At 43.5% G+C, this 27735-nt stretch overlaps 2 protein-coding genes across 4 annotated transcripts in view; one reads left to right on the forward strand and one right to left on the reverse strand.

Annotated features, from left to right (window-relative positions):
* Positions 1-16732, reverse strand: part of rnd2 (Rho family GTPase 2) — a 58560-nt gene extending 41828 nt beyond the window's left edge. The window contains exons 1-2 of the mRNA XM_064315068.1: positions 16320-16732; positions 15450-15537 (exon numbers count right to left, since the gene is read on the reverse strand). Coding sequence (XP_064171138.1) covers positions 15450-15537; positions 16320-16421 — 190 coding nt within the window. The 5' untranslated portion in view covers positions 16422-16732. The remainder of the gene's footprint in view (positions 1-15449; positions 15538-16319) is intronic.
* A 10164-nt stretch (positions 16733-26896) lies between these two features.
* Positions 26897-27735, forward strand: part of LOC135243324 (synaptic vesicle membrane protein VAT-1 homolog) — a 57843-nt gene continuing 57004 nt past the window's right edge. For 2 of the 3 annotated variants that reach the window (XM_064315065.1, XM_064315066.1), the window contains exon 1: positions 26899-27598. In XM_064315065.1, coding sequence (XP_064171135.1) covers positions 27176-27598 — 423 coding nt within the window. In that variant the 5' untranslated portion in view covers positions 26899-27175. Of the gene's footprint in view, positions 27599-27735 lie in introns of all 3 variants that reach the window. The other variant, XM_064315067.1, reaches the window with a different exon arrangement.

The raw sequence follows: 27735 nt of genomic DNA on the forward strand, positions 1-27735 counted from the left end.
GCATGAAGACATTGCTCTGGCACTTTCAGAGCTTGAAAAGAAGCTGTGTCTTCACTTTACTCAAATTGAAATAAGGGGAAAGGGGGGGAGGAAAGTCCCTATCTTAACTCCAGCAATGCAGAAAGTGATGGAGCTCCTTAAAGAAAAAAGAGAAGACTTCTGGTTTAGCGTGACATGGAGTAACCACGTTTTTCTAAAGCTCCCACTCCGCCGCTCTGCTTTTTACACTTATCGGAATTTAATCAGAGCTAAAAGTGAAAATTTGTTGTTAAATCAAGAAACCGGAAATAACTATAATCATGCCGAAGCAGCTCAAGAACAAAAACACGGAAAAAACAAATTAAAACGAAGACGGTGATGCTAGCAGCAACCCCAACGAACAGACGCCATTTTCTTCTGGGCCTGAGCCTCCGAATACAGCGGACATAATGAAAGCAAACCTCAACAAAAACATGGATGTCAAACTTGGTTTAATCAAAGAAACTATTGCTGGATTTGCTCAGACTCTGAGGGAAGTGTATATAATAGTGACCTCCACGGAACAAGCCCTTAACGAGAAGGAGACTCGCTTTGAAGCACTTGAGAGAGTGTGCTGCCCTGACAACCGAGGTGCAGCAGCTCAGGGGAAAAACAGAAGACTTAGAGTCTCATTCAAGAAGGCAGAATATTCGGATTATTGGAGTTCAGGAAAATGAAGAAAAATGGAAACCCAACAGATTTTGTCTCACAGCTCATCCCATCACTGCTCGGGGAGAACAATTTTAACAACAAATCGGTGAAGGTGGACCGCGCACACCACACTCTGCGCTCCCCCCCTACAGCAGGAGGTCGTCCGAGACCCATTAGTGCCCACATACACCACGACTCGGTCAAAGAGCTGATTCTACGTCTCGCCAGGCAGAAGTTCCCACTAAAATACAATGGGTCGAACATCTTCATCTACCCTGACCTAGGCCCAGCAATCATGAAGAAGCGACAGCGGTTCGATAAAGTCAGGGAGAGAGGCAAAGTGAAGAACGTGAGATGTGGTTTCCGACACCCGGCACGCTTTGTAGTGTCTGTGGGAGAGGACATGCGCCTGTTTGAGGATCCAGTAGAAGCAGACAAATACCTGGATTAGAAGGGGATACCACGCTGACTTGAGTATGTATGTACGCCTATGGTTTTCTCTCCTCTTTTTTTTCTTTCCCTGGTATAAACTCAACCAAAAAGTAAAGGTAATTGTGTCCCTCTCGCTCTAACTTGTTTGACTGGCTAGTCAACTTAACTGAAATAATTTCTGCGGCCACTGCTATTGTTTATACGTCTCTTGAATCGTTCAGAAAGGAGGACACATTTGAAACGTTTCTGGAAAGACAATTTGCTCTGGAATCAGGGAGGAGATGGGGGCTTTTATACTGAACATTACACCTTGAAAGCACGGAAAGTCACACTGAAGTTAAGGGGAGGCCGTTCCTCAGAGGGGAGAGGGAGGGTAGTAGTTCCCCGGAGGACACCGTTGGGTATGTTTATGGGCTCTGCTTTGTTTTTTTTGTTTTTATTTTGGGGGGGGGGGTGGTTCTTTTTTTTTTTTCTATGTTCAAGTTGTTTACACATATCTGTTTGTAGTGGAAAGGAAGATTGTAGTTATTCACTTATTTAATTACTTTGCTCGCTACATTAAAAATGTCAAATAATAATAACAATGATATTAAGACCACATCCACAAGGTTTCTGAGCTGGAACACTAGAGGATTAAACGATCCAGTAAAGCAATGAAAAGTGTTTGCACATCTTAAAACTTTAAAAGTTTCATATTCTTACAGGAGACTCATATTAAACAGATTGCAAGCACCAAATTATTACGCATAAATTGGGCTTCACATAATTTTCAATCAAACTTTGGGGCTAAGGCTAGAGGGCTAGCAATTATAATACACAAAAATGTAGCCTTTGATCACCGGTGCACTATTTCAGATCCTAATGTGAGATACCGCATTGTGCCGGGTGTGATGACAGTATACCAGTCACATTAATAAACGTGTATGGTCCAAACTTTGAGGACCCATTGTTGTACCAGATTCTCATAAATAAATTCCCTTACATTGAAAATACTAATATCATGATGGGAGGAGATTTCAATTTCATGCTAGATCCCATTTTAGATAACCAATCCTCCTGCTCTACAGTTGTTAGTAAATCCAGCACTGTATTGATTAATGTCTTGACTAGTTTGAATCTAGTGGACATTTGGAGGCTGTTAAATCCCTTGGGTAGAGATTACTCTTTTTTTTCCCCGGTTCATAAATCGTATTCTAGGATTGATTTTTTCATTTTGGACTCTAAATTGATACCCAATGTAGTGTCATGTCAATACCAGAATATTTTAATTAGTGATCATGCCCCAATGTCACTTGACATTCAACTAAATAATGTCAGCAATAGCTATACATGGCGATTCGACAACTCTCTTCTAAGTGACAAGAGTTTTCTAAAATACATGTCTGATCAAATAACATGTTTTGTCGACAGCAATGACACAGGCGATGTGAACGACTCAATATTATGGGAATCTATGAAGGCAGTTTTAAGAGGAAACAAATTCATTTAGTGCTACAAAGAGGAAGCAAGGCAAATTAAGACTAAAGGAGATTAATGAGACAATATCTAAGTTAGAACAGACACATAGAACTACTTCAAACCCTGATACTCTGAACTCTATTGTGGCACTGAGACATGAATATAACACAATCCTTTCAGCTCAGATACTGAGGCAGCTACATAGGATTAAGCTAAAATAATTTGAGATTGGGGATAAACCCCATGAACTACTTGCTCGACAGTTAAGACAAGCTCAAGCCTCACGTGAAATATTAAAGATAAAATCTGAAAAAGGTGATATTCTAACAAATCCCAAAGAAATTAACAAACAATTTATGGAATTTTATCCTACATTACATGAGTTGAAATGTAACCACAACCCTGAAATTATTAATGAATTCATGGCCGATCTGAATCTCCCTCAACTTAGTATTGAAGCCAAGGAAGACTTAGAGTCAGAAATTACACTAGAGGAGATAGAAGGGGTGATCAAACAGTTCCCCAATAATAAAAAATCGGTTACCAGAAGTGTTCTTCGAAGTAGTGCATCACCTCTTCCGGTTTTTGCTAGCAGCGTATTCAACATGGCACCGGGATATCGCTTCTCAAGTTCACCTTTGACTTTGGCAAAATTTGGCCAAGACGATGTGGTGCGATTAGTGAAGGAGCATTCACAAATCAAGGGTTCCAAGCTGGACAAAGAAGTTGTTCTTTGAGCAGTTTATTTTTAACTATAGAGGTAAGTTAATTGCAAACTTAACCTAGCCTGATAGCTAGTTAACTTGTAACAAATCTGCTCGCTAACGCTAATTATAGCCAGTAACTACGGGCTATTTATGTAACATTAATGTAGCCGACATAAATACAGTTTAATAGGAAGCTGTTTTTTAGTTTTAAGCTCTAATAGAGTATGCTGATTCGCAGTATTTGGGTAGATAAATGAGTTATGTCTGCAGAAAGCCGCTTCCATTCAGTGTGCGCAACGTTAGACACTTATTTCATGTTAACTCAGAATAACTTTTTAGTTATCAGTTGTCAGTAAGCTGTGATAACCCCCCCCCCCTTATATGCAGTGTCAGATTTAGTGAATGAGGAAGTGGTAGTACAGGCAGGCTGCTACCGGTCAATGAGAAAGAATGAGGAGCCCCAGACACTACAGAAAGAAAGAGTTGCTCTTTTGTTTTTCTTTACACATCATAAATACTAATACACCAGCATCACAGTCATAGAATGTGTGCTTTCGACCGCAATTTTCGGCCCTATTTACTGATGTCTTTCCTATAGATCTAAATGCGGATGTCGCTGTAGTCTCCGGTCCTACTGAAACACTAGCCAGTTGAGCAGTCTGACTGAAGCTCCTGCCACCCACGCCCCAATAATGAACCCTCTTTCACAGGGCCAGCCCTAGGATTTTGGTGGCCCTAAACAGTTCTGTGGGATGCGTTGGGGGGGGGGGGTTGCTGTTAGATTCTGTCGATCGGGGTGGGGGGGCAGGGTGGGTGGGTGATGTTGGATTCTGTAGGACGTTATTTACCTTAGCATTTGATCGTGTGCCCCCCCCCCCTAGTGGTTGTGGCCCAAAACAACCGCATAGAGCGTTTATGCCACGGGCCGGCCCTGCTCTTTCTTGATCTTTTCCTCGTGTCGGCCTGATCCAAAATGGAGGGCATCTGCCTGCTCAGCAGTTTTTAATCGATGCCACAGAGCATGATAGGATGTTATTTGCTAAATTATATCATGCAGCACACCTGTATGGAAGCGTCTGCATTCGTTATGTTTCTCCACTCATTTATTCAAGTTTTTCCTTTAATTTGTCACCCGTATGTATATTTTTGAAGTTCAATAAAGTGCTTGAGCAAAGTGGGAATTGGCTAGCTGCATGCACATGGAGCTATGAAATGAGGTTTCAGTGGCATTTCATGCGATATACATTTTTAAATGGCTCATCTCTGAAAAATCTGATGTTGTGATCTGAAGTGATGTATCACATTTCTGTAGCAAAGTGATAGCTGTCTGTTCAATCTCAAGCTGGCTTTCCAACTGATTCCAAAGGTGCTGGATGAGGTTGAGGTCAGGGCTCTGTGCAGACCAGTCAAGTTCCATACCGTTCTCTACAAAACCATCTCTATATGGACCTCACTGTGTGCCCGGGGGTATTTTCATGCTGTAAAAGGAAAGGACTTTCCCCAAACTTGGGGAAGCACAGAATCATCTACCATGTAATTGTATGCAGTAGCATTAAGATGCTTTTAGGAACTAAGGGGCCTAGACTGCTCCCTCCTGGAGTTCGGCACCAAATGTCACATGCCAGCGTGACACCCCTTGGAGGGAGATGCGGCAGTCCCGAGGGACACTGTTGGAGAGAGGGAGAGCACACCCACACAAAATAAAATAAACGCCATCTTCACCCTTCCCCCTCATGGGTTCCAGGCAAAAACAATAAATTGAAACAACAAGCTAAAATTACAAAGACAAAAGAAATTAAAACCAAGTGGCAACTTTTCTTGCTTGCAAAACACTCCAAAATTTAATGAAACGAAAATCATGTTCTCGGTATGTGCTCCTGGTCTCGGCCCCGAACTGTGGAGAGCAACACACCTTTAAGCACCTGGACTGATTAGCTAGCGCAGCCCAGGTGTGTGTGCTCTCTCCAGCAGCCGGCGCAGCCGAGACCAATCCGCTTCTCCGGCAGACCCAATGCTACAAGGGGATTTCATATTTATGACACAATAGAGTCAACAGGGCAATCTAATTTTTGTATAATTGGTAATTTTCTTGTTTTGTGTCCTTTTGTTTAATATGAACAATGTATGTCCTGCAATGTTTACACTTGCTTTCAGTTAGGCTATATACTGAAATACTCCCAACAAGGCCAGGTCAGCTCTGCCTTTGGACTGTTTGGACTTGTTTGCATTGTTTCATATGGTATTTAATTAATGTGATAAGTACTGCTGCCTGTTGGTGTTCATTGGCCAGGCTTTCAAAGCCAACTTGGATTTTCTTTGTTTTTTAATTGGTCAAGTGGTTAGTGGCAGTGTATGTGGGGACTGATATATTAATTTTTAATTGAACGTTTAAAAAAAAATAATAATACTGTTGTATTGTAATGATTTCATACAGTTTGTAACAAGGCTGTAGTGTGTTAGTCTTGTCACTTTTGTAGTAATAATTGCTCAAAGGAATGTGGTGCCATGGGTAATAAATATGCTGAAAAGCTGATAGTTTTATTAATTCTATTGTGTAATATAAAGAATATACAACTTGTTATTCTGGACAATAGACTGCTTAAGTTAACCCCACCCCCTCCCATGACTAGGACATGGAGGCAAGACAAAATGTTATATAAAAAAATTATATAATGACAGGCCAGAATTTGTTTATCATGTAGCAGGCTGGTATCAAATATTAGATTAAAATAAAAACATAATTTCTGTAATAGCTTGCTAGTAACCTGGGTACAGTCTTGCAAATGGGCATTCTATCCACATTTTATGCCTTTTGAATGTGTGATTCAGCACACATTTTCCACCTTTGAATAGATGTATGGGATTTATCTAAATAAGCTAAATCCATCGATCCATCCATTATCTATACCTGTTTATCCTGAGCAGGGTCGCGGGGGTGAGAGGCAGGAATACACCCTGGACAGGCCTCCAATCTATCTCAGGTCACACACCATTCATTCTCCATTCACTCACACACTCATACCTATAGGCAATGTCTTTGGACTGTGGTAGGAAACCAGAGCACTGGTCAATAGCATCAAAGGCAGCACTTAGGTCAAGTATGATAAGAATGGGTATACAGCACCAATCCAGAGAGAGAAATAAATCCTTACTAAGGGAAGGGCTGTCTCAGTGCTGTGGTGCTTTTGAAACCCAGACTGAAACATGTCATATACACTGTTAGCCTGTAAAGAAGAAAGCTGTTGAGCTACACATTTCTCAAGGATCTTTGATAAAACAAATGGGAGGTTTGAAAAAGGTCTACATTTTGCCAGGTCAGTAGGATCCAAATTTGGTTTCTTGGGTGGTGGCCTTAGTTCTGCAATTTTAAAGGATGTAGAAACATGAATAACAACGAAGAATGAATTATGGGAAGAATTGGTTTGCCAAGAACAGGCAATAGCTTCTTCAGTAGCTTAGTGTTTATGGGGTCTACATGACAGGTGGATGATTTGGAAGAAAGAACTAATTTTAGTAATTTGACTAGAATTCAAATCATTCTGTGTGTCTAAGAGGCAGTTCTATATTGTTAATACAGCTGTTGGTAAAGACGATGTCTCAGTAACATGGTCCCTACCCTTGGGGAAGTGATGAAATCTACAGATAATACATTTCCAAGTGAATAACAATTTTGGAAAAATTACATTTAGCCTTAGCCAGCACTTTCATATGTGCCTCGATGTTGGCCACTCTGACACCGGGTACACAGTTGACTACAGTTTTTGGTTTAAAAACACTCACATATTGAACTACAGAATTGCAGAAAGTTTATTACCCACTACTACTAATGTTTAAAGTCCGGATGCGAGCTTTCAATTCACAAATATTTTCCGCCAATATATTGTAGCAATTGAGGAGAAAAAGTGATATTGTTCACAAAAACTGCTGATCAAGCACAGCATAGAAGCCCAGCTTCAACTCGAGCAAACGGGAGCAGGCAATCCAGCTGTTGACTAGCCTAATTATCCAGGAAATTGGCTAGGCAACAGTTGTAGCGAATCACCTGATAATAGGTCTGTAACACAATCAAGCTCATAATTATATCCTATTCTTTTCCCTGAAAATTAAATATTGCATCGTAACAGATCACCCGTCTTTTAAAAACTAATATTCCATGAAAGGAGTTTAGAATTTACATATGAAAGGGTAAAAACAGTTTCCTTTGTGCCCTTGTAAGGTCTGTCAGTCCCCATAGACCAGTAATTGGCTATATTTGTGTGTTGTATGTAACCAGACCCCATAATGTTTGTCAGTCCCTATAGACCAGTAATTGGCTATATTTGTGTGTTGTATGTAACCAGACCTCATAATGTTTGTCAGTCCCCATAGACCAGTAATTGGCTATATTTGTGTGTTGTATGTAACCAGACCCCATAATGTTTGTCAGTCCCCATAGACCAGTAATTGGCTATATTTGTGTGGTGTATGTAAACAGACTTCATAAGCACATATGTCCCAATAAACAACAATGACCCTTAAGCCTTTGAAATGTCAGGTCATTTAATATCTTTATGTTCTGAATGTGATAAATGAATTTGAAGTGAGATGTTTCTTTTTTCAGATCAAATAAAAAAATTTGACATGGGCCTTTAGTTGATAGGATGGTGGGAAATGTGGGTCCCTGTAAACCATGATAGTGCAGGTTGTCCTCACGAACACTATATGCCTGTATGTGTGTGTGTGTGTGTATAGAGTGTTTGTGCATGTCTGTGTGTGTGTGTGTGTGAGAGCGAGAGAGAAGCAGAGGTAGTTATTCAGCCTGCCGGTCTCTGAGTGAGGTTGTGGGAGTGACAGTGCAGTTAATTACAGCCTCTACCTGTCAGCAGGGCTGGATCTCACACAGAGCTGCATCCCTGCCCTCTGCTACACAGGGCCCCATCCCGCTCACATTCCTGCTCACATCCACACACTGCTCACATTCCGCTCGCATTCCCGCTCACATCCACACACTGCTCACAGCAGCCTCCTACACAGGGCCCCATCCCGCTCACATCCACACACTGCTCACATTCCGCTCACATTCCCGCTCAAATCCACACACTGCTCACATTCCGCTCACATTCCCGCTCACATCCACACACTGCTCACAGCGGCCTCCTACACAGGGCCCCATCCCGCTCACATCCACACACTGCTCACATTCCCGCTCACATCCACACACTGCTCACATTCCGCTTGCATTCCCGCTCACATCCACACACTGCTCACATTCCCGCTCACATCCACACACCGCTCACATTCCCGCTCACTTCCGCACACCGCTCACATTCCCGCTCACATCCACACACCGCTCACATTCCCGCTCACTTCCGCACACCGCTCACAGCGGCCTCCTACACGGGGCCTCCTACGAGTGTTGCACGTCACTTTTTCTCAATGTCCCCTCAAGAATTTTGTTCTGCCGCACACACAGTCATACTTTGTTGTGCAGTGTAATTGGACAGGTACAAACGTAAACAAATCATCAGGAGTTTGGTGTCACGTTACCATAGAAACAACATAGCCCTCCCTGCAGGCTTTCACCAAAGTATAAATGCTAAACATCGTGTGACACCTTTATTTTTGTCGCACGACACTTGTCAAAAGTGTTATGAGACAAAGTATAAATTAGGATTACATTCGCCAGCAGACATGTCAATACTTGCATCAACTCAATGACACACACTGATGTGCTGCTGCACACTGACAAACACTTTTACTTTCTCTTCAGTACACACAGTCCACTGACACACACTGATGTGCTTGATGTGCTGCTTCACACTGACAAACACTTTTACTTTCTCTTCTGTACACACACTCCACTGACACATACAGTCATTCAGTTTCCCACACACACACACACACACACACACCATTCACACAAACTACTTCACCGCAAGTCCCCAAAGTATAATGATTTTTTTGTACCCACTTTGGTAAGTGTAGTCCTATGTGACTACCCTGGTCAGGATGGTTTCCTGGCATCACCCAAGAGAATTGTGGCAGCCAGTTTTCCCTGTTTTTCAGAGCATCGCACAGGTATTTAGCTTAGCTGAGCTTCCTGCAATGTGTGATTCACATCTGAAGCCATTTACTTTGAAAACAGATTTAAGTCCAACTTCAGAGAAATGTGAACTACTTTCAAAACTCAGACACATTCCTTAAAATAGTGCAGGAATGTAATGCTAAAAAGTAAGTTTAGCCTCTGCTCACATTGCTGAACATTAACTTGTTAAGCCTCCATATCCCAGAAAGCAGTGTATTGAGACACGTGCCAAGCGTGTGAATATGTGTAACAATTTAATCCTGGAGTGTGAAGTTTCCTAGGACAGAACATCAGAATAAAATAGATAAAATACCCTGAGGAATGTCAGAAAAGGCAGCTCTATGTGAACAGTGTTATGCACATGTACACACAAACCTGCATTCTCACATCCAAATGTTTACTGTAGCTTTTCATCAAATAGACTACCCATAGAGCCAGAACATCCTGTTCCTAATAATAATTTGTTGAACAATGGCAATCAGACCTGGGCCAAAACATGAAAATGTCACTGTGAATATTGGTGAAAACAGCAGTCTATTTTATTTGACCCCAGTGTTAAATGCAAGTATGGTACAGTACTGTACAGTACTGCATGTATACACATATGCACCTCTGCTCAAATTTCAGGTTTAGTTGATTTGTGAAAGAAAGTTAATAAAACCCTGGGGGGGCCAAACTTAAATTAGTTAGTTTAATGCACAATTACTTCTTATTTGCTGAATTTAACAGATTGAAAAAATAAAACAGTAAATGTGGCATGTGCAAAAGTTTCAGCACCCTGTCAGTCAGTACTTACTAACACCTCCTTTGGCAGAAATCAAAGCTTTAAAACATTTTTTGTAGCCAGCTTACAGCTTTTCTATTCTTGCTTTAGGATTTTTTCCCCACGCATTCTTGCAGAAACCTATTTCATAAATATCCTTAGGTCTTCTTCCATGCGCTGCATGTGAGAGATCTCCCCTCAGATCAATAATGTTCAAGTTTGGGGACTGTGAAGGACACTCCAGAACCTTAATCTTTCATTCCTTTAAGCAGTTCATGGTTGATTTTCAGGTATGTTTTGGATCACTGACTTGCTAAAATACCCAAACTCAGCTTCAGTTCCTTGACTCACTGGGACATTACGGCATCCCAGGGTTTGTTGATATTTACTTGAATCCATCTGTCCTTCCTCCTGTGGCACTGGCTGCCATACAAGCACAAAGCAGAGGTTCGAAGGGTCCAGGGTATTTATTAAGCTCACCTGGCTTCATTTAAGGCCTATTGAGTTAATCAAGTTTTCAGGCCTTTTTTAAAGAAACAAGCACGAATCCGCAATAGCTGCGACCGCACATGCGCATGCATCCATGTGTGCATGCATCCACGCACACACCCTCACGCTAACACATGACCTCTTCTTTGGCTCATGACCAACCTTTCCACAAAATCTTGTGCAAATGTGTGAACCCATCCGGGAGTTATGCGCCTTTTTGTGATAGCCACGCCCATCACCACACCCCCTCTTGGTCAATCGGCCTTGAAAGTTACTCAGCTCTACTTTCGGTCATGACCAACCTCCAGGCCAAATTTCAGCCTCCTGGGGCAAAAACTGTGGCCGCTACGGATTGGGACACTTTTGTGGACCAACCGACCGACCAACCAACCAACCGACCGACCGACCGACCGACCGACCGAGTTATAGCGCTGCGGACGCAGCTAAAAAAATAATGGATAAACTAGAAGTGTACCTAAGCTTTTGCACATTCCACATTTACTGTTTTGTTTTTCCAATCTGTTAAATAGTAATTGTAAAAAAATTACAGAAATATGTCTTGTTTAAGTATGTACGTTGCATCTCTTCACTTCACAATTCAAGGTGGACTTGACTTTGACTTCATGATCCAGAATAAAAAATTTACACTGAAAACACAGGTTAAATAGAACATGTAAAACATGTATATCACATCCAAACTGAACTGAATCTGAAACTGAACTGTCACAAGCCAGTGTGACACCCCTGGGAGGGAGATGCAGCAGTACCGGGGGAACACTTGTCTGTCGCAGAGAGAGAGAGCACCCACACAAACATGAAATCAAATAAACGCCATCTTCACCCTTCCCTCTCACGGGAATCTAAAATAACAAACTAAAATAACAAAGACAAAAGAAAGCAAAACCGAGCGGCAACTTTTCAGTTCCCCGCTCGTAGCTGGCCAGATTTTGACTTGGCCAGCTCCTCCTACTTTTCAGCGGTGGATTACTTTCGTCCACCTTTTTAAAAGAAACAAAATGGAAATTAAACTAAACTCAAATAAAGAAACTCGCTCTCGGTGCTAGCTCCCGGTCCTGGTACATTACAACGCAGCCCTCAAAAAACAAAGATTGATTCAAATTTCATCATTTTTTACACAATTTTTCCTCACATTTTTAAAATTACAGTGACCAGGTTTGCATACTATCAGCAATTAGAACACATTTCATCTGGTATGCCATAACTGGACAAAATGACTTTAAGGAGAACTAAAAGTATAATTAAGAAAAATAAACCTTTTCAAAAATCAGAAACAAAAACAAATTTCACCACTTTACATTACATTAATTCTGAGAATTTTAATGGACCATAAATTGTTCTAATATTTTAATATATTCGCTGCTAACGCGCTTTAGCCTTATGCACAAGCAGGTGTTAAAGCCAGCAGTGTAGTAGCAAAACGCTCTGAGGCAGGGTTGGGGGTGGCCACTGCTCACATGGTGAACAGACAGGAAAAACACAAAGAGAAGTGTTTGGCTCACTGCCTTTTATTGATTCAAAACCCTAACACAGCTGAAATCATAGAAAGGCCAATCGGGCAACCAAACAGCCAACAAGTGAAAGATTAGCAATTACCAAAAAAACTTGCATCAACACACCACACGGTGCATAGCCCAGCTTACAAACACCATCTAAAAGCACCCTCCCCTAGGCCTGGAAGCTAGGCCTCTTATAGAGCCCATGGTTAGGTAATGGGCTGCAGCTGACTTGATTACAATGAACCACAGCTGCAACCATACCTGTCTGTAGGGTCAATGCTGCCCCCTGGTGGGCAGCACAGTGCAAACACAGGTGGTTTTTAAAGGGAGATAACACTAATTGTTTTATTGCATGTTACACTCAAGACACACCTATTAAGAGATCACATTCAGCCCATTTGAACCTTGTGCCTTACTTTATGCTCAGATTATCCACTGTTAAACTGGTATAGAGGATTTGGACATGCCCTAAATGCACTTGTGCCACGTGCTTCAGACCGTGTGCTAAGATCGTTAAAATAGAGCCCAGTACAGCTTGCGTAATTTCCAATTAAGGAACTTGCGTGTGAGAATACCAGCATGTACACGTCACTAGAAAGTGAGATGCGCGTCTTCGAAAAACACTTTTTTTCTTTGCCATGGTATATAAGAAAGCATTTACCGGTAACAAAGACCTTGTCACATTGCCATAGATCAGACTTTCTAAATGTACAAAAGCTGATTCACGCCATCGTTACACTTTCAAGATACAGTGCTGGCGAGAATCACTTCTAAACCAGATGCAATTTATTTTCCTTGCAGAACAAGTACAATGTACAAAATAACACTTTTTTGTGTTTGACATTCCTTTCATGTCACATTCCTTCCTACACCTGGCGTATTGTCAGCTGAGCGCTTCTATGAGGTCAGTACTTATCACTGGCTGTAATTAGTCATGTGACTGTGACAATCCAATGCCTACAGTGCCCTTTGGGGATTCAGATGGTAATGCAAGTAGAAATTATTTTGGACCATATGTCCTATAAACTGGTGTCCCCAAACATACTATGCAATGAAATAAATGATTCCCTAAAAAATCATTCATAGGGAAATTTCTTTTATTTATTTGACCTTCATTTAACCAGGGAGATCAACTCAATTTTTGCAGTGACAACCTACTGAATCAATGTGGGTATGGATTTAAGGGATTGTGTAGCCAATCAGATTAGACAGCCAGATGTTTTTAGTGGGAATTTGACAAAGTCACAGGGATAAAACAGCCCTACTGTTTTGAAAGGTGTCAAGTGTCTTCAGTAGCCATATGAATGATCTCCGAAGACCAGGGCCAGGCATTATTGGGATGGCAGGTATGCCATCCCGCCAAGTTACGCCTTGGTGGGGGCATTACATTATACTGGAGAAACAAAACAATACTAATGACATACATAAATGAAAACATAAAGCAGGGTATTAAATATCCCTGTATGAACACGTATCTGACACGGATGTCGCAAACAGCCACAGGATTTGGCACACAGCTAGATGTTGCCCTGGGTCAGGCCTTGCGCGGGAGAAAGTTCCGGACTCAGAATCAGAGGGTTATTCTGATGCTCCAGTGCTGCCGTGGAAACAGAGCAGGGGGCTGGTTTGCTTTGAGTGGCGCATCGTCAGGGTTCCTTTTACACGAACACCTCAGATTGACAGGTTGCGATCCTTCCCCAGAATATCATTTGGCTGCTCAGTGATTGGATAAAGACAGCAGACAGTGCCCATGTCACTGGGAGGCTAACCAATCCAGGCTCAAGGGCACTGAGGGAACACTGATACTCTGTTTCCACATCGTCAGTCACTACTTTCCTTTACACATCAGCAGGAGCGGCAAGAACAACTAGACACAAATATTCACCCGCACACACACATATGCACACACACATATATACACACACACACAAACGCAAATGCACGCACATACAGGATATATACTCACACATACACGCACGCACGTACATACACGCACGCACATACACGCAAACGCATGCACATAAACGCACACACACATATGCACACACACACGCACGCACATACAGGATATATACACTCACACATACATGCACACACGCGCATGCACATACAGGATATACACACTCACACATATATGCACGCATACACGCATGCACACACACATGCACAAGCACATGTGCACACACACACACATGCACACACACAGACAGGATATATACACACATACACATGTAAGACATACACACATTCACACACAGACACACACTCACTCACACACACTCTCACACACACACACACACAGAAAGAAAGAGAAGTGCCCAGCTCAAAGCTGACATGATGTTATTTTCAGAGGTAGGGAGGGGGTCCTTTTTTATCATCACAAAAAAAGAGGCTAATCACAGACTCCTTACCACGGGCAGTTAGATTTGCTTTCAGGGTCAGAAAAAGGTCTATCCCATTTCCCTGGGAACCCCGAGCACCTCACATCTGAACGCAAGCTGATAACAATGCCACATCAAATGGAACCAATTTACGAACAAGAAATCCTTGAGAAAATCATGAATCACGTTTGAAATTCTACCGCAATACAAAAATCGCCACTATGATAAGGTCAGAACAGACAAAACGGTACCACCAGATCACAGGTCTCAACAACCAACCAAAATAATCCTGACAGCTGAAAACGGGAAGCGCTATCTTTTTCAGTAGGGCCATTTGGTCTATTCTCAGACTGAGTGCAACAGTACAGTTAACACTTCAGAGTCCCACTCAACTATGCTCCGCTCGCAATCTAGAATGCTCCCGTCCAAAGTAGCAGCTAATAGAAGAGTGCTTTCAGAGTGGTTTGTGTGAAGGCATAGCCGGCACAATTTTTTCAAAACAAAGGGTCACTGAGCTAATGAAACGGGAGCTGCACGCGATTACGCAGGTGATGATTTACATATGCTAGCCCAGGTGCCTATGTAGCGGCCTAGCCATGTAACAGCGCGGTCCCAAGGCCAATGAGCCAATGAGGAATGGAAACAAACACTACGGTCATGTAAAACCTGTAAACAATAAAGAGCTGGCAAAAGAGAAAAGTGTTCCTGAAGTCCACGATGACGACCATAAAAATACAAACTTGTGCACGTGCAATTCCAAGGGGTAGTACGGGAATAAACCTGGGGACAAGGAAATCACTAACTACATTTTTTTAACGCACACGTACGTGCTCCCATGAACTCTGTATCTGCATCATGGCCTTTTCTTATTTGTTCACCAAATTCAGTTTATCAGGAGAACCTTGGTTCCGTGGCACGGCGTACCACGACCTTTTAATTTGAAAAAAAGAACCGCAAAATAGTTCTTACCTGATGTGTCCCACATGTTAAGCTCAATCCTCTGTTTATCGATTTCAAAACTGGCCGTGTAATTCTCGAAGACCGTGGGAACGTAATTCTGAAAGGAGACATTTTCACAGGATTAAAGGTCATCCATGGCTTCCAAATAGCACCATTTCCCATTAAGTTGAAATCAGTTACGGATGATTAGTGGGACAACTGGGGGCAATGGCGGTAATTATTAAATACTACAGAACGCACTGTAATGACACGTTGCGTTGGCCAACAATTACACGTCGATATACATAGAAAGTATGCGCAAAAAAGGTCCAGAAAAGTATTACAATTGTTATAGCTGTAAAGGGGTAATGTATTTGTGCACTGTGAAACAGGTGTTTGTATATTTGAATAATTATGTGCCAACATAAATTCAAGTAAAACCGACTTCGAATGAGTTCGTACTGCAGCAGATGTTCACCACAGCGAAAGATATCGGTGCACACACTGTCATTGTAATGTACAATATTCATGTCATTACTACTGCGTGGTGGCACTCCGCCGCTTCATAGGCGCTTAGCAGAATACTTCGACCAGAGCGCACGCGCTTGGTTGATTCTTGTTTTAACTGGAAACTTGGCGTCCTGCGAGAATCTGATCACTGTGCTCTCGACCAAGCAGCTCAACTAAACTGGAGTTAGTGGTGAGATTATTGTGACCGTTTCCCAACTTGTTTAGCCATTCTGTACTAATGTATATGTATGAATTCAAGACGGTCATCTCTGTACGCTCCGATTTACTCAGACTTGACTATGCAGGTCCATGTCAGAGTGGATATTAGTGGATACGGCTGTATTTTAAATGCACCTAGTAATACCTCACATTAATGCCATTACAACTTACCTCTGGGTAGCAGTCCTTCGCGAAAACGTGTAAAAGCGCCGTTTTGCCACATTGCGTGTCTCCTACCACCACGATCTTGCAACGGCTGCCCTGGCTCTCCATGGTTTTCCGTCAATGTCTGGGCTCCACGCGGCGCGGGCTCTTCATTTACCGACAGACGGAGATGGTTAAAATCTGAGAATGTGAACCCAACAAAGTACGCGCTTGTCCCAGCCTCCTTCGGTCTGTGAGGTCCGCCGCCGTAACCCGCGAGCCTCCGGTGCTGACAGTGACACTATGCACCACGCTGCTGCATCCTCGCCTCCTGAGCACGCGGCTTGAATTTCAGCAAAACTCAAAATTTCGCATGGCCACGCCCAACGGCCACTTACGCCCAACGAGAGGACGAGTTGGCATATGTTTATTCATTAATTCATTCATTCATTTCGACGTTCACTTGGCACATGGCAGTTTTTTTTAATTTTTTTTACTTGGCACATGGCAGTGTTACAATTGCTCACCCACAAATGACGTTCACTGTTATCGCTGCTGGTGCATATTGGGGAGACATGGATTTACAGAGAAATAAAACAATGCGGTATTCTGAAAATATGTTATAGAATTTATATTTATTTATATGTATATGTGTTGTAGAAGAAACGATCTTGTTCGTCAAAAACAAAAATTTTAACATCACCACCAGGGCAACCATCATTATCGATGTTACATTTCTAAAATGAAATGCTAAATTGCTTAATTTCCATAATGATTCATGCGTCATCATGATCAGTTACCATGATCACGTTTAGTCACCTGTTGCTCTTAACCTATTGAGCGAAAATGACTGCAGTTGCAAACCGAGATAAAGCAAATAAGAACCAACAACAGATAAAAAACAAACGGATAAGCTACTATATTGGCATTTTGTGAATCTTAAGAAATCTACACACCATGACCACCGATATACTGAAACATTACGGTTAAATCAAGGCAAAATGCCTCCCATCTTAAGTATTGCTCACAGAACATTACCGTAGTAAATAACTGCATAAAATATGTGGTTGGACTGCTTGTTGATATTTGGCCAAAATCTCCTACATTGTTTCAGCAATTCTCACTTGACCAGAAACTTATACAAATAATAAAGAATAAAGACAGATACCATGTTCACATCGGAGGGCTCCAAACAGCTGCCAGATAATATCAGTGTAGACCTCAAAACTATCCCATTCTCAAAAAATACCAGATGTCTTGTTTCAACCCTTACCTTATTCCACCATCTACTGGTCAGCACCAGTAAGTACCCTAATGTCAGCACAGAGTGCGTCATTAGAATGCGTGAACCGTTTGGAAAACATAATAGGCTAACAGAAAACCCAGTACTGACAGGTCTGTGAATGCACACTAAATAAAGGTACTGTGTAAAATGTGCTACATCATATATACTTTTAGACTAAGCCTGTTTCTGCGTATATCAGAATTCAATTAACAGGGGTGTCCGTACATAAAGAAAATTAAAAATTCTGTAAAAATGTTATGTTGTAGTTTCATATGCTTTATCCGACTGACAGTCCTCTGACTTACATGAATGTATGTAAAACTGCTTTAAAATTCAGAGTACAATCAAGGAATGCATCTACATGCATCCAAGCGCTCTGTATCCGTACCAGCATCAGCGCTATTGCTGAGCCAAACGGGTCTCATTAACGGTAAATAACTGCGGAGTACACGAGTGTGTCGGGATCCACGTTCGCTTGAATGACTCATGTCTTCCATTGACTCAGTTTCAACGTCTCCTTGCCTGAAAGTAAAATAATAATTGCGTATACTGACCAGCTGGGGGCAGCACACGCGTTTTTTACAGTCTCTGGTTTGAAGACAACCCGCGTCTTTCCTGTCGAAGGTAGTTCTCTTAATATCTCAGTGATGATTAAGTTTGAAATCCCCGCAGTCAGATCTGAATGTCATAGATGATGCTAGGTTAATAAGTTTGGATGCCTAATTCCATCACATGAAATTACAGAATTTATGGGATTTTTGTGTTGTAGCTCTGCGGATTGGAGGGATTCATGTATTAGGAATTATTGTGCAGGTTACCACAGATTAACTCTGCTTCTGCCAGTCCGTGTAAACCATGTAGAAATGTACATCACACACAGTGACATTAGTAGAGTGTGGAGGATGAGAACCACTGGTGCTCTACAGAAAGTGTTTAGTGTGTATTATTATTGTGGCTTTCAAATCTCAGAGACCCATAGATTTTGAGAGAGATGAGCCTTCAGGGATGGGAGGGGGGAGACATGGAACAACTGATACTGAGAAAAGGGAAAGGAGATTTTTGCATAATGTTCAATGGGGGTTGATGACGCAAAAAGCTCATCCTGTACCTCGCTAGCAGAGGTGAGAAAGTATGACTCTTTGCAGTCAAATTCTCCCAGGTGAATGAGTCAAGATCTTGATATATGAATGATATGAGTTATTTCTTCCCTTATCCAGTTACATTAGAAACAGCTTCTTATCTCACGCATGCTTAAAATCTTTTCTTTAAGCGGCAGGTGTGCAGAGTAAAGCAGGCCGAAAGGGGTGTGGCTTAGATACAGTTCCTCCAATGGTTTCACCTCAGCTTTGGCCCCTGGCGAAGAACAGGTCATGTGACCACCAAAGGAGCAAACATGGAAGAGTTTTAGTAATCCTGCAAGACCCGCATTAGATGTCCAACCTTTTTCTTTTTCTAATAATTAAAAATTTGCATGCTCATAGAAATGAACAAAATATCTTAGCCAGAGAATTAGTCTTAAAACAAACATGTGCATGTGCATTGTGTATGTGGCACAGTGTGCATGCGCATTGTGTACATGTGGCACAGTGCATGCGCATTGTGTACATGTGGCACAGTGTGCATGCGCATTGCGTACATGTGGCACAGTGCATGCGCATTGTGTACATGTGGCACAGTGCATGCGCATTGTGTACATGTGGCACGGTGCATGCGCATTGTGTACATGTGGCACAGTGTGCATGCGCATTGTGTACATGTGGCACAGTGTGCATGCGCATTGTGTACATGTGGCACAGTGTGCATGCGCATTGTGTACATGTGGCACAGTGTGCATGCGCATTGTGTACATGTGGCACAGTGCATGCGCATTGTGTACATGTGGCACAGTGTGCATGCGCATTGCGTACATGTGGCACAGTGCATGTGCGCATTGCGTACATGTGGCACAGTGTGCATGCGCATTGCGTACATGTGGCACAGTGCATGCGCATTGCGTACATGTGGCACAGTGTGCATGCGCATTGCGTACATGTGGCACAGTGTGCATGCGCATTGCGTACATGTGGCACAGTGTGCATGCGCATTGCGTACATGTGGCACAGTGTGCATGCGCATTGCGTACATGTGGCACATTGTGCATGCGCATTGCGTACATGTGGCACATTGTGCATGCGCATTGCGTACATGTGGCACAGTGTGCATGCGCATTGCGTACATGTGGCACAGTGTGCGTGCGCATTGTGTATATGTGGCACAGTGTGCGTGCGCATTGTGTACATGTGGCACAGTGTGCATGCGCATTGTGTATATGTGGCACAGTTCTTCAGCGTCTTCTGAAGGTCAGCTTATCTTGCACTGTTACATGTTCCCCCTGAAAGAAATGGTGAAGGTGGGTGGGGTGGGTACCCTTTTATGCATATCTGTCAGTCATTCTGTTCCGCTGCAGGTGACCCCCCTCCTCCTGCCCCAGTCACCTCCTCCTCTCCCGCCTACCCCCACCCCAGACTCAGTCCCCTCCTCCTCTCCAACCACCCCCCGCCCCAGACCCAGTCACCTCCTCCTCTCCACCCTACCCCCACCCCAGACTGTCACCTCCTCCTCTCCCCCCTACCCCCGCCCCAGACTCAGTCACCTCCTCCTCTCCACCCTCCCCCCACCCCAGACTCAGTCACCTCCTCCTCTCCTCCCCCCGCCCCAGACTCAGTCACCTCCTCCTCTCCACCCTCCCCCACCCGACCCAGTCACCTCCTCCTCTCCTGCCCCCGCCACAGACTCAGTTACCTCTTCCTCTCCTCCCCCCATCCCAGACTCAGTCACCTCCTCCTCTCCACCCTCCCCCTGCCCCAGTCACCTCCTCCTCTCCATCCTACCCCACCCCAGACTCAGTCACCTCCTCCTCTCCAACCTCCCACTGTCACCTCCTCCTCTCCCCTCCCCAGACTCAGTCACCTCCTCCTCTCTTCCCCCCGCCCCAGACTCAGTCACCTCCTCCTCTCCACCCTCCCCCTGCCCGTCACCTCCTCCTCTCCACCCTCCCCCCGCCCCAGACTCAGTCACCTCCTCCTCTCCACCCTACCCCCACCCCAGACTCAGTCACCTCCTCCTCTCCCCCTCCCCAGACCCAGTCACCTCCTCCTCTCCACCCTCCCCTGCCCCAGACTCAGTCACCTCCTCCTCTCATCCCCCCGCCCCAGACTCAGTCACCTCCTCCTCTCCACCCTCCCCCACCCCAGACTCAGTCACCTCCTCCTCTCCACCCTCCCCTGCCCCAGTCACCTCCTCCTCTCCACCCTACCCCCACCCCAGACTCAGTCACCTCCTCCTCTCCAACCTCCCACTGTCACCTCCTCCTCTCCCCCCTCCCCAGACTCAGTCACCTCCTCCTCTCATCCCCCCGCCCCAGACTCAGTCACCTCCTCCTCTCCCCTGACCTTCAGCAGATTCAACGCTCGTTACAAAACGCCTCCCACACAAAACGCCTCCTACACAAAATGCCTCCCACACAAATATGTCCTTCAATCAAAAATGTGGAGGCGCAGGTTGCTTTGCAGATGGTGAACAGGTACGGGTGTAAACTGATCATTGCCTCTGACTCCCCAGTCGCTGATGTCACCTTTTCATCACGCCACATCAAAACTAATGAAGAAGAGACATGAAACCCATAAGAAATACATACATGTAATGGTTTGCATATGATTTGGTTGTGTGTATTGAACACATAATTTGAACATTGAACGTAGAAACATACACATGTTCATCTCCAGGTCAAACTCAAACTTAAAACTATTACTAGAACTCCACCAGCATTATGTCCCTACAGTCTGACATCACACTTCAATAAATCCTTATTGTCATTGTCTTGGGACACTGGTTTTGCAGGAGTCTAACAGTATGCACTTGTTGCCTTACATCTCCTGGGTTAAAATCCTGGCATGGGCCTTTCTGTGTGGAGTTTGCATGTTCTCCCTGTGTCCGCGTGGGTTTCCAGTTTTCTCCCACAGTCTCCAAAGACATGCAGTATACTAACTGGTGTGCGCCTTGCAATGAACTGGCGACCCATCCAGAGTATATTCCTGCGTCTCACCCAATGCATGCTGGGATAGGCTCCAGCACCCCCCTGCGACTCTGACCAGGAATAAGCAGGTTAGATGAAAGATGGATGGATTATAATAATATTTCATTGTTAATAATTTAAAAAATAATCATAAGTGCATCTAAGTTACTCCTAGAGGGGCATAGTGTCTGCATTCATTTTTTTAATTTCTTTTTTGTGGTTTCCGGTTGACCAGTAAGCAATTTAGGCCTCCAGATGAAGTGGTGTGGACCCCTTAGCCAATTAATGGCGTACAGTTAGCTCTTAAGTGCTGCTTTTAGCCTGAAACACTCCAAAAGGCAGCTGGCACTGCACTTCTCCAGAACTGCAGTCAGGCACCCCTAGTATACAGAAGTTTCGTATGCTGTGTGTATTCAGTATAGTTACTGTGCATATGCCCTGAGCAGGTAAATTAGCTGTGTACACCAACACTGGTTCACTAGTAAAATCAGACCCCAGCAGGGGGTTTCATATAGAGACACATGAAATCTTCACCATTAATTCATGAGCTTATCGAGAAGCTAAAATATCATATCATGCAACTTATTTAGCTAAAAAAGTCATTAACAGCAGTAGTGGATGTGAAATCTGGAAGTGGACATCGCCATCCTGCCTATCCCTGGACTACTGAAACACCATCTTGGAGGACTGAGATATAGCTAGGCAGTTCAAGCCCAGCACCATCACAACACACCAACTCAAATATCGACATAAATCAAAGCTTATATAGTGTCAAACACAGTGACTGAAAATTTGTAAATTGTCACTCTAATTGTGAATATACATTTCCACAGAGGTTCTTGAACAAGACCAATTACAGGACCTTTCTAGAAACTGTGCCATTCTGTGTCCAATTAAATTTTTGAGCATACTTTTTATGTAACTTCAATTAAAAAAAACAACTATGACTGATAAGTTTGTACAATGTGCAACAGCAGGAACTTGGCCAACCGTTGTATTTAGCAGGTCGACAACACTGGGAAGTGGCAACAATGTGTGGTGTGTACGAGCAGGGTTCCGGAGCGGTGTGGTAGAATGGGGGTTATAAACAGGCTCTTCCTCTGGGTCTTGCCTACAGGTCCACCTTCCACTGCCCAGGCCTTCAGCACAGCAGGGAGGAGGGAAAGAAGAAGGATTTATTACAGCTTCACTTCCTGCTGTACACTTCTCAGCTGTGTCAGTGTTGGTATATGTGAATGTGTGTACACATGCATGGCTGTGTGTGTGTGTGTGTGTGTGTGTGTGTACACATGCATGACTGTGTGTGTGTGTGTGTGTGTACACATGCATGCCTGTGTGTGTGCGTACACATGCATGCCTGTGTGTGTGTGTGTGTACACATGTATGCCTGTGTGTGTGTGTGTGTGTGTGTGTACACATGCATGCCTGTGTGTGTGCGTGTGTGTGTGTACGTATGTGCATGCCTACGAGTATGTGTATGCAAGTAGCTGCATGCATAGCAGTGTGTCTGTGTGCATGTGTGCATGCCTGTGGTTGTACATGCATGAATGCCTGTGTGTCCACCTGCTTGCATGCAGGTGTGTGTATGCATTTGTGTATGCTTATGTGCATGCGTATATGTACGTGCATGCATATGGGTGTCTGTATGCATTTGCATGTGTATGTGTGTGTGCATGCATGTGTATGCAAGTATGTGTGTGTGTGTGTGCATGTGTATGTGTGTGTGAGTGTGGGTGTGTTTGCATATGTGTGTGTGCATACCTTTGTGTATGTCTTAGCATGTGTACATTAATTTGTTTTTGAAAAATATAAAATATGTACTTCTAATTTACAACAGCCTTTATACAAATCTCCAAGAAAAAAGGTGTGTTCATTAGAAATGATTCATTATTGAACAGAGATGGAAATCAAAGAGATAATGGACTTGTACATTTCAAACAATTTTGTGATTATGTGATTTTATCTCTGGAAAATACTGTTGCATAGGAACCACTGGCACAGATCAATAACCACAGTTATATTCATAATTTTATGCACGCCATGTACAACCAATGCAAAAGGCCAACAGTAGCTCCATTATTAGGAGCCTTTAATGACTGGACTAGCCTACTCTGGAACGCAGCATCTGCGTGCATCGTGAAGATTAATCAGTTCTTATCTACAGCGCACACCTTTTAGAACATTTACTTTATTCTCCTCCATCACCAGGCCTGACGCATTGTCCTGTTGCCAGTAGCCTTGATCTCACGTAGAAATTACACCAAATTTCCTGTGTTTGTATTTTCCTACCCACTCACCATTTAATATAAATGATACGAAGCTTGCGGAGCAAGTTCGGGCAGACAGCTTGAGAAGAGCCTAATCACCGTCAGCTCACATGATGCTAACACCTTAAAGAGAGGGCTATTTAAATCACCGGCCCTACCTGTTCGTGCCATTGTTCGTTCTGCATGGCTGTTTGTGCGCTATTCCTGCTGCTACCAACGGGCGTGCCGTGGCAGTTTCATCGGTTTCAAATGAAAGGCCCCCGCCCAGCAGAGGTCCCCCAACGCCCACGAGAATAAAAAGCTAATAGTACGATTTACATTTTTTAAAGGTTGCCTTAAAAACAGCTATGTATTTGACATTTGCGATTAAATAGCAGCACGTCGGGGTACTTTCCTTAACTTTCCCATGATAACGTCCTTGACAACCTATGTTGACAACCATAGTTGCTGGTTTCAACTTTAACTTCTGTTAAGTTTACATCCATCTATAGTTGCTACCTAGCCTATGTGGCTACCACCAGAAAGTAAATAAAATAATTAAACATCACGGTTTTCTGATGTACCACTGTAGGGATGCACGTAGGCTAGTCCCTGATACAAACACTGACAGGCCTTCACTTCATGACTATAGCTAGCTAGCTTGCGCTAATGTTAGAAACTCTATTAAAATAGTTGGAGTTAGCGGTACTTTATAACAAACCATGCGAACGCCAACCGACTCGCGTAACTCTTTGTGCTGTCGGATTGCAAAGGCTGTCGAGAAGTACTACCCATTTGGCGCCTGTGACCTCTGTCATTAGCAGGCTAGCTTGTGGCATTTCCTAGTTCTCTTATCATTTTGGCTGGTTTATGTAAACGGGGAGTGATAAGAGGCAGAGCCTTGATGTCAATTTTCCATTCATATTAAACCTCAATAAATATTGCATTATTCAAATCATCATTTGTCAGACAGAACTATTTCTTGCATTCGGTGTGAACCCCGCTGCAATATTTTCTCCTGTGGTGTTGTAGACAGTGAACAATTGATGACATTTTTATGGACTCGTCCCTTGTTGACAATTGCTGTTACATAATTAGCTCCTCTTTGTTTCACATCTGAAAAAGAATTAGCATATGTCATTAAAAACTATTTTTTCACAACTGCATAGAAATAGAGAAAATGGATAATCCAGCAATTTCCTCAAGGGGGACCAATTTGCTGCCTTTCCAAAATGCTTGCCCTACTGGTGGCTACATTAGGGTTCATTATTCTACCCTAATGGCTGCATATAGTAAGGTGGATACATGCAGGAACATACAGTAAGGTGGGCCCATACAGGTACATACAGTAAGGTGGGTACATACAAGTACATACAGTAAGGTGGGTACCTACAGGTACATACAGTAAGGTGGGTACATACATGTACATACAGTAAGGTGGGTACATACATGTACATACAGTAAGGTGGGTACATACAGGTACATACAGTAAGGTGGGTACATACATGTACATACAGTAAGGTGGGTACATACATGTACATACAGTAAGGTGGGTACATACAAGTACATACAGTAAGGTGGGTACATACAGGTACATACAGTAAGGTGGGTACATACATGTACATACAGTAAGGTGGGTACAGCTAGATCTCCCAGTGACACACCACAACAGCTAAATCCTCATTCTCCAGTGACAGGACCTCCCCACAATAAGAGAAGGCATGCAGAGATTCGGGGAATGATGGTGGCTATGGGGACCTGGTGAAGAGGCGAACTGAGAGATCAGAAAGATAGAATTTAACCCAACTGAAGAGCGCACCAAGCTGATGTTGCTCAGGTCGCCTACTGGAAGCACTCTTGAAAGATGCAAAGGTTGCGTTTTCTGAAGAATTTTGAACATTTGAATTTTTTGTATTGCAATATTTTATATTGCATTTATTTATCCAGTGGGACTTTGGATTTTGTTTATAAGTTATCTTATGCATTTTTTATTTACTGATACAGATGAGTCAGCAAAAGTAACATAGACTTTCCATTTTCCTCTCGTTTAGTCATGTCTTTTTGGCTTGGGAAAATGCTGTAACATTATTTGTCCAACAGATGGCAAGATAGAGGCTCATTCCAAGAATAAAATTCCATATTCTGTAATCTTGATCTTGTGGTGTCTGGATCATACATTTCAGACTGATAAATGTCTGGAAAAACTGACTCAGTGGGATCAGTCTGATCATTGGGTTGTAAGAAAGGGATCTGCGCTAACTGAAAAAACTAATGGTGGGAGAATGAGGTCTAATAACAGAAATGCATAGAGTAATAATTACCTGTAAATCACTGACATTCTTGCACTATTAGGGAGGTTTTCCTCTTCACAACAAAACACAATGTCTGGCTCAAATTAGTCAGCCACTGGTAAAATATGGTAGCCCTATTTTTGGTGTCCTGATAGACGAGCGGTCGCCAGCCCTGGTCCTGGAGAGCAACAGGGTCTGCTGGTTTTCATAGTGACTCTGCACTTCATGAATCAATTAGAGCAGTTGATTACACAGTTAGTTCAACTCACCTGGTGTCTTGGGTCTCAACTGGGTGCTGATTTTAAGGTGAAAACAAAAACCAGCAGACCCCGTAGCTCTCCATGACCAGGGTTGGAGACCACTGTGATAGACCTATGGCTTTCTCCCATCCTTATATATCCCGTTATTTCATTAGCTACTACTTGCATTGTTTTCTATGGATTGTTTTTAAATAAGACAAAATGACCGCAATTCAAATCAGATACTTTATTATTGACAGTTGCATATTAATTATTATCAAATGTAATATGCAGCACAATTTTTAGTTTAAAGGTGGCGCACTTGTTTTCCATGTTTGCTCTGTACAACCGGAGGTTAACTCGGGTGCCTATGGCTTTAAAATCTGCTGTTATTCCACTTTCTCAATACTTCGTTTTCAATGATTTGGAGCTCTCTTCCCCCTCCCTCTCCCTCTCCCCACCCCTCCCCTTCCTTCCCCTCCCGTCCAGCTGCCAGCGTTCGGCTACACCGCGAAGCTGTCAATCTCCGAGCAGCTGAGCGCCGCTAATGGTTTTTCCTCCCATCTCCAGGAACCTGCGCAGTAGCCGTGTCGCGTGTTGCTCTGCTATTTAGTTTCTGCGCATAAGTTTTCATTCTATCTGTCTGCCGTAGCGAGAGGCAAAACGCCTTCCGTTTCTCAAAGATACATACAAACGAAAAAGAGCAGCAGCACAAGAAATTTAAAGAACCTTCGCACGTCTGCGTTCGAGCGATCAGAACCCGTTACGATGTCTGGCGAAGACGCACCTGCTCAGCAGCAGAAAGCTGAGGATCAGAAGCAAGAAACAAAAACTAGCGAAGAGCCTAAAGCCGAGTCTAAACCTGAGTCCAAGCCGCCCGCCGATGCTCCAGCTGCATCGGCTGCGGCGGCAGCAGCAGAGAACCCTCCCCAGGAGGAGGTCTTCACCTACCGGTCCCTAGTGCTCTCCGGCCACGGGGGCTACGACAAAGTAAAGCTGCAGGTGAAGAAGGGCAAGCCGACTCCGAAGAATGGAGAGGTCCTGGTTCGAGTGATGGCATGCGGACTTAACTTTGCAGATCTGCTGGGTAGACAGGGCTTGTACGACCGGCTGCCGTCTCCGCCCGTCACGCCCGGAATGGAGTGCGCCGGGGTGATTGAGGCTGTAGGAGAAGAAGTAACAGACAGAAAAGTGAGTGCATCCTTTCATCATCATCTTTTTTAAATTGCTTGTTCATCTGTTGTATCTTCATTTAGCCTACATCTTCGGATGTTGTGTGTTCTGGTTTATCAATGTGAGGATGTGCGCTCTGCTTCACAGAAAATGGC

This window comes from Anguilla rostrata, chromosome 17 (assembly GCF_018555375.3).
Source record: "Anguilla rostrata isolate EN2019 chromosome 17, ASM1855537v3, whole genome shotgun sequence".
Classification (NCBI taxonomy): domain Eukaryota; kingdom Metazoa; phylum Chordata; class Actinopteri; order Anguilliformes; family Anguillidae; genus Anguilla; species Anguilla rostrata.